We start from the raw sequence: 15,823 nt of genomic DNA, 5'->3' as shown, positions 1-15,823 counted from the left end.
GAAATTTAAAATTTGCCACCTCCGTCCGGCCCCAACATTTGAAATCCTATGTACGTCTCTGCAAATTACCTGCTCATTAAACCTACATTTGATGCATTAATATGAGTGGATAATTTCAATTTCATCAGTTACAATTTTTATTTTACACCGTACTCGACCGTCAAAAGGCAATATATGGTATTTGAAAACATTACTAATTAAATCAGTTCATCGGACAGGGGCGCAATCAGCATTTTCGAGGGGGGGGGGGGGGTTGGCTAAGGGCTGATGTCGTCAAGGGGAAGGGGTATAAAGCGATGGTCTCCCTTCCTCTTTGAGTGACTTTGGGTAAAATTGAGGTTCGGCTTCGATGCAATATATTTTTCAACTTGTGAAAACAATATTGACTATTTAGGTCGCACCGTCCATGCACTTTATGTATTGATGTACTGAACCCTCGTTGTTTTTAGGTATTATCCTGTCTGTCAGTGATGGTGGGGTGGGGTGGGGTGGGGTGGGGAGAACTCTGATAGAAAGATGAATCGACATGGCCATGATACGAAAACCGAAGCTTTCATGAAAGGCAAATGGTTCAGCTACCCAGTGAGGAATATTGTTTATGCAATGAGAACTACAAAGGTTTTCAACCGATTCACACAGAGATTACAATAACTACTGTTAATCTTAAAGTTTTGTATCACAGTCAATACTGCAGATCGTGCTGACAAATCTGATAAATCGGTAGCATGTGCCATTAGGTTTACAGTAAGAACTGAGGATATGTGTAATCCCAACAAATCCCAACAACTGGATTTGTTGGAATTACACATAGTTCTTACTGTAATACTAAGAGCCCAAGCTACCGATTTATAGCATGATCCAGTTTTTACTTTGGTGCAAAACTTTAAGGATTTACAATAGTAACTGTGTTCTCTGTGTGTATCGGGTGATGTAGTAGAGAACACATTACTTTGCCGGGTTAGTGTGTTAGTCAATGGGGCATTTCTATGGAGTATGCTACCATAGTAACACTTCCCTTATACCTCTTTCTCTCCACTCACCTTCCTCTCCATCTCCATCTCTCCCTCTCTCGTCCTCTGACGTTCTCTCGTGACCATCCACACACCTCGTAGCTTTTTATTGCTGTACTAACATTAAGAGGAGATTCTAAAGGTCACTAGTGTGCGTTAATAACTCCTTAAATTAGCAAGTTGTATTATGCGAACATAACTGGAAAATTAATTAGATGGCTGAAGATGATAATTGTCCACTCCAGCGTAATAAATACTGTCAAATTTTTCTCCTTTAATATTGAGTTATCGGGGAGACGTTTTTTGAAATGTTTATTAAACGCTTCAATGAAACTGTGTTTATTACTTTGAAGCTGAAGCGACCGACTAAGCAAACAGGATTTTGCTTATGGCTGACTACAGGTTATAATGTGATGCAACAGACCCAGCGAGTTGGTTCGGGGTATGAGAAAGATTATAAAAGGGAGCTATTCTAATATTTCCGCTTGGTTGGAACCGTAATCCGATGTACATTAAGTTCTTGAAATTTGTGTCCTTCCTTTTCGTTTTTGTTCTGTTGAAATTGTTTTTAATTCTATTTTAAGAACCATGAAGGTGTTGTGAATTCAATTTGACAATCATTACAAAACACAAAAGAAAGAAGAAAAGAAAATAGACAGTGGCACACCTGGAGTCATGGCAACAAACAAATAAATATATATAATACATAAGAAGATAAGAGGAAACTGTTAAACTTAATGTATAATCGTGATTGACAAGTATATATATATGTAAAGGCTATATGTAGGTTATATATATATATATATATATATATATGTATATATATATACATATATATGCTATTTATAGGCTACACACACACACACATAAATATATATATATATATATATAAATATATATATATATATATATAAATGAAAATAGGCGTTTATATATATATAGGCGTTTATATATATAGGCTATATATATAGGCTATATATATATATATTCATATATATACATATAGCCTATCTAGATAGAGATATGCATTCACAATAACATATATGGGCTATATATATGCCATACATATAATATATATGTTATGTCTTTCTTATGTCTTTCTTATATATATATATATATATATATATATATATATATATATATATATATGTATATATATATACATATATATGCTATTTATAGGCTACACATACACACACATAAATAAATATATATATATATATATATAAATATATATATATATATATACTCTCACTCGACCTGGATTACGTGGACATTCGTTAGTATCCCACCGCTCTATGTGGACACCAACCGATTATGTGGACATTCGATGTCCACGTAACGCAGTTGCTCTAAACAGGCTCTACCCCCCACAAAACATACGCTCCTAGTGAAATTACGAACTTTTATTTTTGTCCACATAATCGGTTGAAAGTGATTTTAATCATTCCAAAATTCGCATAGCGCCCTCAAAAGTCCGGTCCACATAATCTTGTACAGCAGCTTAACATCTAAATGAGCGTGAGCAAGCACCGTCGCTACAGTATCTGAATGAGAAAGCCGACGCCTTCAAGTTTGCTAATGACCTTACTCGTCACTTTTACGTAATACAGTCTACGGCCGAAGTTTACTCAACTTTATTTAAGGTTAGTACAGTTGTTTAAATGGTATAACTCTAACGATAGGGTGTCGGATAACACTATCGTGAAGTTCATGCTGGATATTATTATAGGTACGGTCCTAAAAGAGTACCGGAATTAATTCTGCATTTGGCATAGAGACCTACGAAAGAAGCGAGAAGTTTTCATAACGTAGAGCCTATGAATTACACTGTAGTTACATCGGCTAGTATTGATAATATTAACGTTAACGTTAGGCTGTACTACGGCTAACTTAATTACTCTGTTGGAGTGTTGGCTTACACTAGTTGTAAATTACGGTACGCTGACCTTAAAAAAAGGTTAGGCCTACATGCATGCATACTGGCGAGAAAAAAATATATTGTCAGTTTGGTTGTTTTCGTAGCTTATAGTGGTAGTTATCTTTCGAAAGGAAACACTGCAGCCTTTCATGTGAATGCGTTTTGTTTACTTTAGTTTGAAGAATGACAGTCCTAATAAATGTAGACTATAGACTGTGTCATGTAAACAATGTGCTAATAAATGCACTGTTTGCCCCAAGGACTTAATGTTGTTGTGCCTACATGCACAAACAAGCCTTAACCAAAAAAAGGTTTACTAATTGGGTAAATGTTGAACATTCACTGAGATTATGTTACTATCTTTTTAAGTGGGCCTATCCTTACTCCCGGCCCTAGGTTACCCTTAGTCATTATTCATGGACAGCTTCTCAGAGTGGCAAATAGACGCCCGAAAGCTGTCATAGTTTTCGTGATGGTCTTGGTGCGGTGCAAAATCATGCATAGGCTACTCCATATTAGTTTGGCCACTAGCTGTACCCTATCAGACTTACTAGGCCCAAACCAACAACTGTTCATCTATAGATAATAAAACAGATAAGGTAGGCTACTCTTGTACGGTTTTGATTTTCTAGCCATCCCAGATGACTGTATAAATCCTACACTGTTAATATCTCCTTTTCCAGTCTCTAGGGACAATAGTTTTGTGAGTGAATCAATTGAACTTAATTTCAAGCCATGTTCGTAGCACTCTTGACTTGTACTCCTAACATTGTACTCTTGTACAGTTTCAGATTGTGTGGACAATGCTTAATGCTTACTGTGCACTCTATTTTCTACTTTTAGAAATTAATCCAGTTACATTGAGTTATTGCCAGGAACTGCAGAACATGATATAGGTTAAAGCACAATTAATCTTAGGATTTTGTCTCAAATATACCCACTGCAACTGTTGCTAAAGTACACACATGTTTGAATTGCGTAGAATATAGAACCTGTACATTTTCCTAAATATTATAGTTTTTCAAGTGCTGTCAAATCTGGCATAGTAACTCCACATTTCTTACTGTGTATACCTTCTTCATTTTACACAGGTTTGGATATTGTGGACAATATAACCTATTCATTCTATATTGCAGATGAATATCAATTATTAAATATCATATTATAATAAAAAAAGGTGATTCTATTTTCCATTAACCAGCTGTATCAAGGCAATGTAGTTAATGACTTTATATATGCTTTTTCAACAGGCAATGGAAAGGGCTCTTGAAGTGTTCCAACCATTTCTTTTCCTGAAGATGGACTTTAATATCACTGGTAGGTTAAATGAGGGCAATGAATTGAAGTTAATTGTGTAATAAACAGATTAGAAGATCAATGACTGCTTCAGTTACGATTGTCATTGTGTGAGTTACCCGATCTGAATCAGCCTTAACCTTCAACACTAATATCTCCTTTTCCAGTCTCTGGGACAATTGTTTTGTAAGTGAATCAATTGAACTTAGGTTCAAGCACAATCAGGCCATGTTTGTAGTCACTTGTACTGTACTCTTAACATTGTACTCTTGTACAGTTTCAGATTGTGTGGACAATGCTTAATGTGTACTTTACCTTGTAACTAGTCTAATCATAATAGGCATGAACGAAAAAAATTAAATACTGTGACTCCTCTTTCAGTCTTTGCAGACAATATTTGTCCAAATGAATCAATAGAACTTAAGTTCAAGCACAAACAAACCATGTTAGTATTTACTTGAGCTCCTAACATTGTACTCTTATACAATTTCAGATTGTGTGGACAATGCTTACAATAGTCTTGTAAGTGAATCAATTGAACTTAGGTTCAAGCACAATCAAGCCATGTATGTAGTCACTTGTACTCCTAACATTGTACTCTTATACAGTTTCAGATTGTGTGGACAATGCTTACTGTGCACTTCACTCTATTTTGTACTTTTAGAAATTAATCCAGTTGTTACATTCAGTTATTGCCAGGAACTGCAGAACATGATATAGGTTAAAGCACAAATGCACAATTAATCTTAGGTTTTTGTCCAAACAATACCCACTGCAACTTTTGCTAAAGTGCACACTTGCTTGGATTGTGTAGAATATAGAACCTGTACATTTTCCTAAATATTATAGATTTTCTAGTGCAGTCAAATCTGGCATAGTAACTCCACATTTCTTACTGTACCTTCTTCATTTTACAAAGGTTTGGATATTGTGGACAATATTTATAACCTATTCATTCTATATCGCAGATTAATATCAATAATTAAATATCATATTATAATAAAAAAGGTGATTCTATTTTCCATTAACCAGCTGTATCAAGGCAATGTATTTAATGACTTTATATATATTCTTTTTCAACAGGCAATGGAAAGGGCTCTTGAAGTGCTCCAACCATTCCTTTTCCTTGAGATGGACGTTAGTATCACTGGTAGGTTAACTGAGGGCAATGACTTTAAGTTAATTGTGTATTAAACAGATTAGAAGATTAATGACTGCTTTAGTTCAATTGTCGTTGTGTAAGTTACCCGATCTGAATCAGTCTTAACCTTAAACATTAATATCTCATTTTCCAGTCTCTGGGGAAAATAGTTTTGTAAGTGAATCAATTGAACTTAGATTCAAGCACAATCAAGACATGTTTGTAGTCACTTGTACTCCTAACATTGTACTCTTGTACAGTTTCAGATTGTGTGGATAATGCTTAATGTGTACTTTACCTTGTAACTAGTCTAATCATAATAGGCATGAACAAAAAAAAAATATATATATTGTGACTCCTCTTTCAGTCTTTGCAGTCAATATTTGTCCAAATGAATCAATTGAACTTAAGTCCAAGCACAATCAAACCATGTTAGTATTTACTTGAGCTCCTAACATTGTACTCTTATACAGTTTCAGACTGTGTAGACAATGCTTACCGTGCACTCTATTTGTACTTTTAGAAATTAATCCAGTTCTTACATTCAGTTATTGCCAGAACTGCAGAATATGATACTGTATAGGTTAAAGCGTAAATAATCTTATAGAGTTTTTTCTGAACAATACCCACTGCAATTGTTGCTAAAGTGCGCACTTGTTTGGATTGTGTAGAATATAGAACCTGTACATTTTCCTAAATATTTTAGATTTTCTAGTGCAGTCAAATCTGGCATAGTAATTCCACATTTCTTAATGTACCTTCTTCATTGTACACAGGTTTGGATATTGTGTACAATATAACCTATTCATTCTATATTGCAGATTAATATTAATTATTAAATATTATAATGTAATAAAGCATGTGATTCTATTTTCTATTTACCAGCTGTATCAAGGCAATGTAGTTAATGATTTTATATATGCTTTTTCAACAGGCAATGGAAAGGGCTCTTGAAGGGTTCCAACCATTTCTTTTCCTGAAGATGGACGTTAATATCACTGGTAGGTTAACTGAGGGCAATGAATTGAAGTTAATTGTGTAATAAGCAGATTAGAAGATCAATGACTGCTCAGTTACGATTGTCATTGTGTGAGTTACCCGATCTGAATCAGCCTTAACCTTCAACACTAATATCTCCTTTTCCAGTCTCTGGGACAATTGTTTTGTAAGTGAATCAATTGAACTTAGGTTCAAGCACAATCAGGCCATGTTTGTAGTCACTTGTACTCCTAACATTGTACTCTTGTACAGTTTCAGATTGTGTGGACAATGCTTAATGTGTACTTTACCTTGTAACTAGTCTAATCATAATAGGCATGAACGAAAAAACTTAAACACTGTGACTCCTCTTTCAGTCTTTGCAGACAATATTTGTCCAAATGAATCAATTGAACTTAAGTTCAAGCACAATCAAACCATGTTAGTATTTACTTGAGCTCCTAACATTGTACTCTTATACAGTTTCAGATTGTGTGGACAATGCTTACTGTGCACTTCACTCTATTTTGTACTTTTAGAAATTAATCCAGTTGTTACATTCAGTTATTGCCAGGAACTGCAGAACATGATATAGGTTAAAGCACAATTAATCTTAGGTTTTTGTCCAAACAATACCCACTGCAACTTTTGCTAAAGTGCACACTTGCTTGGATTGTGTAGAATATAGAACCTGTACATTTTCCTAAATATTATAGATTTTCTAGTGCAGTCAAATCTGGATTAGTAACTCCACATTTCTTACTGTACCTTCTTCATTTTACACAAGTTTGGATATTGTGGACAATATAACCTATTCATTCTATATTGCAGATTAATATCAATAATTAAATATCATATTAAAATAATAAAAGGTGATTCTATTTTCCATTAACCAGCTGTATCAAGGCAAAGTAGTTAATGACTTTATATGCTTTTTCAACAGGCAATGGAAAGGGCTCTTGAAGTGTTCCAACCATTTCTTTTCCTGAAGATGGACGTTAATATCACTGGTAGGTTAACTGAGGGCAATGACATGCAGTTAACGTGTAATAAACAGATTAGAAGATTAAAGACTGCTTCAGTTACGATTGTCGTTGTGTAAGTTACCCGATCTGAATCAGCCTTAACCTTCAACATAAATATCTCCTTTTCCAGTCTCTGGGGACAATCGTTTTGTAAGTGAATCAATTGAAATTACGTTCAAGCACACTCAAGCCTGTTTGTAGTCACTTGTACTCCTAACATTGTACTCTTGTACAGTTTCAGATTGTGTGGACAATGATTAATGTGTACTTTACCTTGTAACTGGTCTAATCAAAATAGGCATGAATGAAACAATTTAAACACTGTGACTCCTCCTTCAGTCTTTGCAGACAATATTTGTCCAAATGAATCAATTGAAGTAAAGTTCAAGCACAATCAAGCCATGTATGTAGTCACTTGTACTCCTAACATTGTACTCTTATACAGTTTCAGATTGTGTGGACAATGCTAACTGTGCACTCTATTTTGCACTTTTAGAAAGTAATTCAGTTCTTACATTCAGCTATTGCCAGGACCTGCAGATCATGATCTAGGTTAAGCACAATTAATCTGAGGTTTTTGTCTCAACAATACCCACTGCAACTGTTGCTAAAGTGCACACATGTTTGGATTTTGTAGAATATAGAACCTGTACATTTTCCTAAATATGATAGATTTTCTAGTGCAGTCAGATATGGCAACTCCACATTTTTTCCTGGACCTCTTCATTGTACACAGGTTTGGATATTGTGGACAATATAACCTATTCATTCTATATTGCAGATGAATATCAATTATTAAATATTATAATATAATAAAGCATGTGATTTTATTTTCCATTAACCAGCTGTGTCAAGGCAATGTAGTTAATGACTTTATATATGCTTTTTCAACAGGCAATGGAAAGGGCTCTTGAAGTTTTCCAACCATTCCTTTTCCTAAAGATGGACGTTAATATCACTGGTAGGTTAACAGAGGGCAATGACTCGAAGTTAATTGTGTAATAAACAGATTAGAAGATTAAAGACTGCTTCAGTTATGATTTTCATTGTGTAAGTTACCCGATCTGAATCAGCCTTAACCTTCAACATTAATATCTCATTTTCCAGTCTCTGGGGCCAATAGTCTTGTAAGTGAATCAATTGAACTTAGGCTCAAGCACAATCAAGCCATGTATGTAGTCACTTGTACTCCTAACATTGTACTCTTGTACAGTTTCAGATTGTGTGGACAATGCTTAATGTGTATTTTACCTTGTAACTGGTCTAATCAAAATAGGCATGATCGAAAAAAATTAAATACTGTGACTCCTCTTTCAGTCTTTGCAGACAATATTTGTCCAAATGAATCAATTGAACTTAAGTTCAAGCACAATCAATCCATGTTAGTATTTACTTGAGCTCCTAATATTGTACTCTTATACAATTTCAGATTGTGTGGACAATGCTTACAATAGTCTTGTAAGTGAATCAATTGAACTTAGGTTCAAGCACAATCAAGCCATGTATGTAGTCACTTGTACTCCTAACATTGTACTCTTGTACAGTTTCAGATTGTGTGGATAATGCTTAATGTGTATTTTACCTTGTAACTGGCCTAAACAAAATAGGCATGAACATAAAAATATAAATACTGTGACTCCTCTTTCAGTCTTTGCAGACAATATTTGTCCAAATGAATCAATTGAACTTAAGTTCAAGCACAATCAAGCCATATATGTAGTCACTTGTACTCCTAACATTGTACTCTTATACAGTTTCAGATTGTGTGGACAATGCTAACTGTGCACTCTATTTTGCACTTTTAGAAAGTAATCCAGTTCTTACATTCAGCTATTGCCAGGACCTGCAGATCATGATATAGGTTAAGCACAATTAATCTTAGGTTTTTGTCTCAACAATACCCACTGCAACTGTTGCTAAAGTGCACACATGTTTGGATTGTGTAGAATATAGAACCTGTACATTTTCCTAAATATGATTGATTTTCTAGTGGAATCAAACCTGGCATATAGTAACTCCACATTTCTTCTGTACCTTCTTCATTGTACACATGTTTGGATATTGTGGACAATATAACCTATTCATTCTATATTGCAGATGAATATCAATTATTAAATAATATAATATAATAAAGCAAGTGATTCTATTTTCCATTAACCAGCTGTATCAAGGCAATGTAGTTAATGACTTTATATATGCTTTTTCAACAGGCAATGGAAAGGGCTCTTGAAGTGTTCCAACCATTCCTTTTCCTAAAGATGGACATTAATATCACTGGTAGGTTAACTGAGGGCAATGACTCGAAGTTAATTGTGTAACAAACATATTAGAAGATTAATGACTGCTTCAGTTACGATTGTCGTTTTGTAAGTTACCCGATCTGAATCAACCTTAACCTTAACCATTAATATCTCATTTTCCAGTCTCTGGGGACAATAGTTTTGTAAGTGAATCAATTGAACTTAGGTGCAAGCACAATCAAGCCATGTTTGTAGTCACTTGTACTCCTAACATTGTACTCTTGTACAGTTTCAGATTGTGTGGACAATGCTTAATGTGTACTTTACCTTGTAACTGGTCTAATCAAAATAGGCATGAACAAAAAAATTTAAACACTGTGACTCCACCTTCAGTCTTTGAAGACAATATTTGTCCAAATGAATAATTGACCTTACGTTCAAGCACAATCAATCCATGTTAGTATTTACTTGAGCTCCTAATATTGTACTCTTATACAATTTCAGATTGTGTGGACAATGCTTACTGTGCACTCTATTTTGTACTTTTAGAAATGAATCCAGTTCTTACATTCAGTTATTACCAGGAACTACAGAACATGATATAGGTTAAAGCACAATTAATCTTAGGTTTTTGTCTCAAAAATACCCACTGCAACTGTTGCTAAAGTACACACATGTTTGGATTGTGTAGAATATAGAACCTGTACATTTTCCTAAATATGATCGATTTTCTAGTGCAGTCAAATCTGGCAAAGTAACTCCACATTTCTTAATGTACCTTCTTCATTGTGCACAGGTTTGGATATTGTGGACAATATAACCTATTCATTCTGTATTGCAGATTAATATCAATCAATTATTAAATATTATAATATAATAAAGAAGGTGATTCTATATTTTGGGGACTGAGGGTTTGAACTTTAGTCACACAAAGGGACGCCCATGGTGGGGTACTCAAAAGTGACTGGTAGTACATGACTGAGGTAGCGGTCAAAAGATGTCTATGTGTGTGTCAGTGTTAGTTTAATCTAGGCTATAATCCAGTGTTCAATATCCATATCTTAACAAGTGTATCAATGGTCCATAAGCTCATACTAGGCAAATTAATATATGTCTAACTCATTTTAGAAGAGATGGCTTTTGGAAGACCAGGATAGGTACAAGAGCTGTAGAAGAATATAAAAATGCATTGCTAGCATTATTTTGAGGTTGCAAGTTCAAAAAGAGAAAGGCTGGTGTAAAGGTACTGAAAAGCACCCACGACTTTCCCTCATACCAATATGGGCTAACCAGAATGAAAACATTTCATGTTGATTTGATTAACACGGAACACTCCGAGTATATAATGATCATGAAGCAAGATCAATAATTGCCATGTGAAGTTATTGGTCATACAAACTTGTAACCTAAACAATGCAAACCCCACATCATGAATTCACAACTTTTCATTGTTACACACATCACTGTGTGTAGGCTACCTACCAATCACAAACTCACATTTGATGAAACTGTGATTTATGATTGTCTAGGTATTACAATTTTGACTATTTTCACATTTGACCCTGTGACCTCATTAATATTCATTATATGAGCACAAAAATCAATATGGGTTATCAACTAATTATGTCTAAGCTCAAATATGTGTTTAATATTGAAAACTAGTCTTTGAATTAAAATTTCCAAATTTGAATTCATATTTTAGACAAAAACCAAGCACACCTTACATTATTCTTGGTATACGGGAACTGATTTCATGTTGTGGTCCTGGTGTGTGATAATTTGAAGTGGCAACTCAAGTTAATGCCTATGTCTGAGCTTGAATATGTGTTTTGTATTGAAAGCAAGTCTTTGAATTAAAATTTTGCAACTTGGAAATCATATTTCAGACAAAAAACTAGCACACCTAAAATTATTCTTAGTGAACAGTACAGTGTGTTGGGTACTATTTTATGTTGTAGTCCTGGTATATGATAGTTTGAAGTGACAACTCAAGTTAATGTCTATGTCTGAGCTTGCATATATGTGTTTTGTATTGAAAGCAAGTCTTTGAATTAAAATTTTCCAACCTTTACTTTATATTTCACACAAAAAACTAGCAGACCTGACATTATTCTTAGTATATACAGTACAGGTACATACAGTTCATACAGAACATATACAGTACAATATAGTGTGTTGGGTACTGATTTCATGTTGTACAGTACAGTACATACGGTGACATCCCTATGTTCCGACGTCTCTATGTTCCGACGTCTCTTTGTTCCGACGTCTCTTTGTTCCGACGTCTCTTTGTTCCGACAATTTGTTTGGACTTTATAATTTTTTTTGACCAAAATTTTTACGGACCCAATTTTTTGGGGGAGACTCAATCTTTTTGGATGCTCCAAAAAAAAAGGGCCCAAAGTTTGTTATGACCCAAAAAGTGCTTGTGACCGAAAATTGCTTGTGACCCGCAATTTAATTGTTTGTACTCAAATTTTTTGGGACCAAAATTAGTTTGGTCAAAAAAAATTTTGGTCCGCAAAAAGTTGGTTCAAAAAAAATATGGTCATAAAAAAATTTGGTCTAAAATAATTTTGGACCAATGAAAATTGAGCCCGAAAAATTGTCGGAACATTGAGAAGTCGGAACATAGAGATGTCGGAACAGAGACGTCAGAACATAGAGATGTAACCGTACATACAGTATACAGTACACTACATACAGTATAGTATGTGTGTTGGGTACCGATTTCATGTTGTAGTCCTGAGTATGTGATAATTTCAAGTGACAACTCAAGTTAATGTCTATGTCTGAGCTTGAATATACATGTGTTTTGTATTGAAAGCAAGTCTTTGAATTCAAATTTCCCAATTTTTACTTCATATTTTACACAAAAAAATAGCAGACCTTACATAAGGTCTATTCTTAGTATATACAGTACAGTACATACAGTACAGTATATACAGTATATAGTATAGTGTGTTGGGTACTGATTTCATTTTGAAGTCATGGTATGTGTTAATTTGAAGTGACAACTCAAGTTAATGTTTCTGTCTGGGCTTAAATATACATGTCTTTTGTATTGAAAGCAAGTCTTTGAATTAAAATTTTCAAATTTTCACTTCATATTTCACAGAAAAAAACTAGCAGACCTTACATAAGGCCTATTCTTAGTATATACAGTACAGTACAGTACATACAGTACAGTATATACAGTATATAGTATAGTGTGTTGGGTACTGATTTCATTTTGAAGTCATGGTATGTGTTAATTTCAAGTGACAACTCAAGTTAATGTCTTTGTCTGAGCTTAAATATACATGTGTTTTGTATTGAAAGCAAGTCTTTGAATTCAAATTTTCAAATTTTCACTTCATATTTCACAGAAAAAAACTAGCTGACCTTACATTAGGCCTATTCTTAGTATATACAGTACAGTACATACAGTACAGTATATACAGTATATAGTATAGTGTGTTGGGTACTGATTTCATTTTGAAGTCATGGTATGTGTTAATTTGAAGTGACAACTCAAGTTAATGTTTATGTCTAGGCTTAAATATACATGTGTTTTGTATTGAAAGCAAGTCTTTGAATTCAAATTTTCCAATATTTTATTTCATATTTCACACGAAAAAATAGCACACCTTACATAAGGCCTATTCTTAGTATATACAGTACAGTACAGTACATACAGTACAGTATATACAGTATATAGTATAGTGTGTTGGGTACTGATTTCATTTTGAAGTCATGGTATGTGATAATTTCAAGTGACAACTCAAGTTAATGTCTTTGTCTGAGCTTAAATATACATGTGTTTTGTATTGAAAGCAAGTCTTTGAATTCAAATTTTCCAATATTTTATTTCATATTTCACACGAAAAACTAGCACACCTTACATAAGGCCTATTCTTAGTATATACAGTACAGTACATACAGTACAGTATATACAGTATATAGTATAGTGTGTTGGGTACTGATTTCATTTTGAAGTCATGGTATGTGTTAATTTGAAGTGACAACTCAAGTTAATGTCTATGTCTGGGCTTAAATATACATGTCTTTTGTATTGAAAGCAATTCTTTGAATTAAAATTTTCAAATTTTCACTTCATATTTCACAGAAAAGAACTAGCAGACCTTACATAAGGCCTATTCTTAGTATATACAGTACAGTACATACAGTACAGTATATACAGTATATAGTATAGTGTGTTGGGTACTGATTTCATTTTGAAGTCATGGTATGTGTTAATTTGAAGTGACAACTCAAGTTAATGTCTTTGTCTGAGCTTAAATATACATGTGTTTTGTATTGAAAGCAAGTCTTTGAATTAAAGTTTTCCAATATTTTATTTCATATTTCACACGAAAAACTAGCAGACCTTACATAAGGCCTATTCTTAGTATATACAGTACAGTACAGTACATACAGTACAGTATATACAGTATATAGTATAGTGTGTTGGGTACTGATTTCATTTTGAAGTCATGGTATGTGATAATTTCAAGTGACAACTCAAGTTAATGTCTTTGTCTGAGCTTAAATATACATGTGTTTTGTATTGAAAGCAAGTCTTTGAATTCAAATTTTCCAATATTTTATTTCATATTTCACACGAAAAAATAGCACACCTTACATAAGGCCTATTTTTAATATATACAGTACAGTACATACAGTACAGTATATACAGTATATAGTATAGTGTGTTGGGTACTGATTTCATTTTGAAGTCATGGTATGTGTTAATTTGAAGTGACAACTCAAGTTAATGTCTATGTCTGGGCTTAAATATACATGTGTTTTGTATTGAAAGCAATTCTTTGAATTAAAATTTTCAAATTTTCACTTCATATTTCACAGAAAAAAACTAGCAGACCTTACATAAGGCCTATTCTTAGTATATACAGTACAGTACATACAGTACAGTATATACAGTATATAGTATAGTGTGTTGGGTACTGATTTCATTTTGAAGTCATGGTATGTGTTAATTTGAAGTGACAACTCAAGTTAATGTCTTTGTCTGAGCTTAACTATACATGTGTTTTGTATTGAAAGCAAGTCTTTGAATTCAAATTTTCAAATTTTCACTTCATATGTCACAGAAAAAACTAGCTGACCTTACATTAGGCCTATTCTTAGTATATACAGTACAGTACATACAGTACAGTATATACAGTATATAGTATAGTGTGTTGGGTACTGATTTCATTTTGAAGTCATGGTATGTGATAATTTCAAGTGACAACTCAAGTTAATGTCTTTGTCTGAGCTTAAATATACATGTGTTTTGTATTGAAAGCAAGTCTTTGAATTCAAATTTTCCAATTTTCACTTCATATTTCACAGAAAAAAAACTAGCTGACCTTACATTAGGCCTATTCTTAGTATATACAGTACAGTACATACAGTACAGTATATACAGTATATAGTATAGTGTGTTGGGTACTGATTTCATTTTGAAGTCATGGTATGTGTTAATTTCAAGTGACAACTCAAGTTAATGTCTTTGTCTGAGCTTAAATATACATGTGTTTTGTATTGAAAGCAAGTCTTTGAATTAAAATTTTCAAATTTTCACTTCATATTTCACAGAAAAAACTAGCAGACCTTACATTAGGCCTATTCTTAGTATATACAGTACAGTACATACAGTACAGTATATACAGTATATAGTATAGTGTGTTGGGTACTGATTTCATTTTGAAGTCATGGTATGTGATAATTTCAAGTGACAACTCAAGTTAATGTCTTTGTCTGAGCTTAAATATACATGTGTTTTGTATTGAAAGCAAGTCTTTGAATTCAAATTTTCCAATTTTCACTTCATATTTCACAGAAAAAAACTAGCTGACCTTACATTAGGCCTATTCTTAGTATATACAGTACAGTACATACAGTACAGTATATACAGTATATAGTATAGTGTGTTGGGTACTGATTTCATTTTGAAGTCATGGTATGTGTTAATATGAAGTGACAACTCAAGTTAATGTTCATGTCTGGGCTTAAATATACATGTGTTTTGTATTGAAAGCAAGTCTTTGAATTCAAATTTTCCAATATTTTATTTCATATTTCACACGAAAAAATAGCACACCTTACATAAGGCCTATTCTTAGTATATACAGTACAGTACATACAGTACAGTATATACAGTATATAGTATAGTGTGTTGGGTACTGATTTCATTTTGAAGTCATGGTATGTGTTAATTTGAAGTG

General features: G+C 33.5%; 1 protein-coding gene across 10 annotated transcripts in view; it reads left to right on the top strand.

Moving 5' to 3' along the window:
• The first annotated feature begins 2,296 nt into the window (after positions 1 to 2,296).
• The window catches only part of LOC139971883 (uncharacterized), a 34,330-nt gene continuing 20,803 nt past the window's right edge, over positions 2,297 to 15,823 (top strand). Inside the window, exons 1-9 of one of the 10 annotated variants that reach the window (XM_071978688.1) lie at positions 2,297 to 2,656; positions 4,182 to 4,248; positions 4,721 to 4,793; positions 5,311 to 5,377; positions 7,290 to 7,356; positions 7,502 to 7,521; positions 8,266 to 8,332; positions 8,801 to 8,829; positions 9,579 to 9,648. In XM_071978688.1, the coding sequence (XP_071834789.1) occupies positions 4,185 to 4,248; positions 4,721 to 4,793; positions 5,311 to 5,377; positions 7,290 to 7,356; positions 7,502 to 7,521; positions 8,266 to 8,332; positions 8,801 to 8,829; positions 9,579 to 9,648 (457 nt within the window). In that variant the 5' untranslated portion in view covers positions 2,297 to 2,656; positions 4,182 to 4,184. Of the gene's footprint in view, positions 4,794 to 5,310; positions 5,378 to 7,289; positions 7,357 to 7,501; positions 7,522 to 8,265; positions 8,333 to 8,800; positions 8,874 to 9,578; positions 9,649 to 15,823 lie in introns of all 10 variants that reach the window. The other 9 variants (XM_071978687.1, XM_071978695.1, XM_071978694.1 and 6 more) reach the window with 9 other exon arrangements.

This window comes from Apostichopus japonicus, chromosome 8 (genome assembly GCF_037975245.1).
Source record: "Apostichopus japonicus isolate 1M-3 chromosome 8, ASM3797524v1, whole genome shotgun sequence".
In the NCBI taxonomy this organism is placed as follows: Eukaryota; Metazoa; Echinodermata; class Holothuroidea; order Aspidochirotida; family Stichopodidae; genus Apostichopus; species Apostichopus japonicus.
This window is presented reverse-complemented; position numbering and strand designations above follow the sequence as displayed.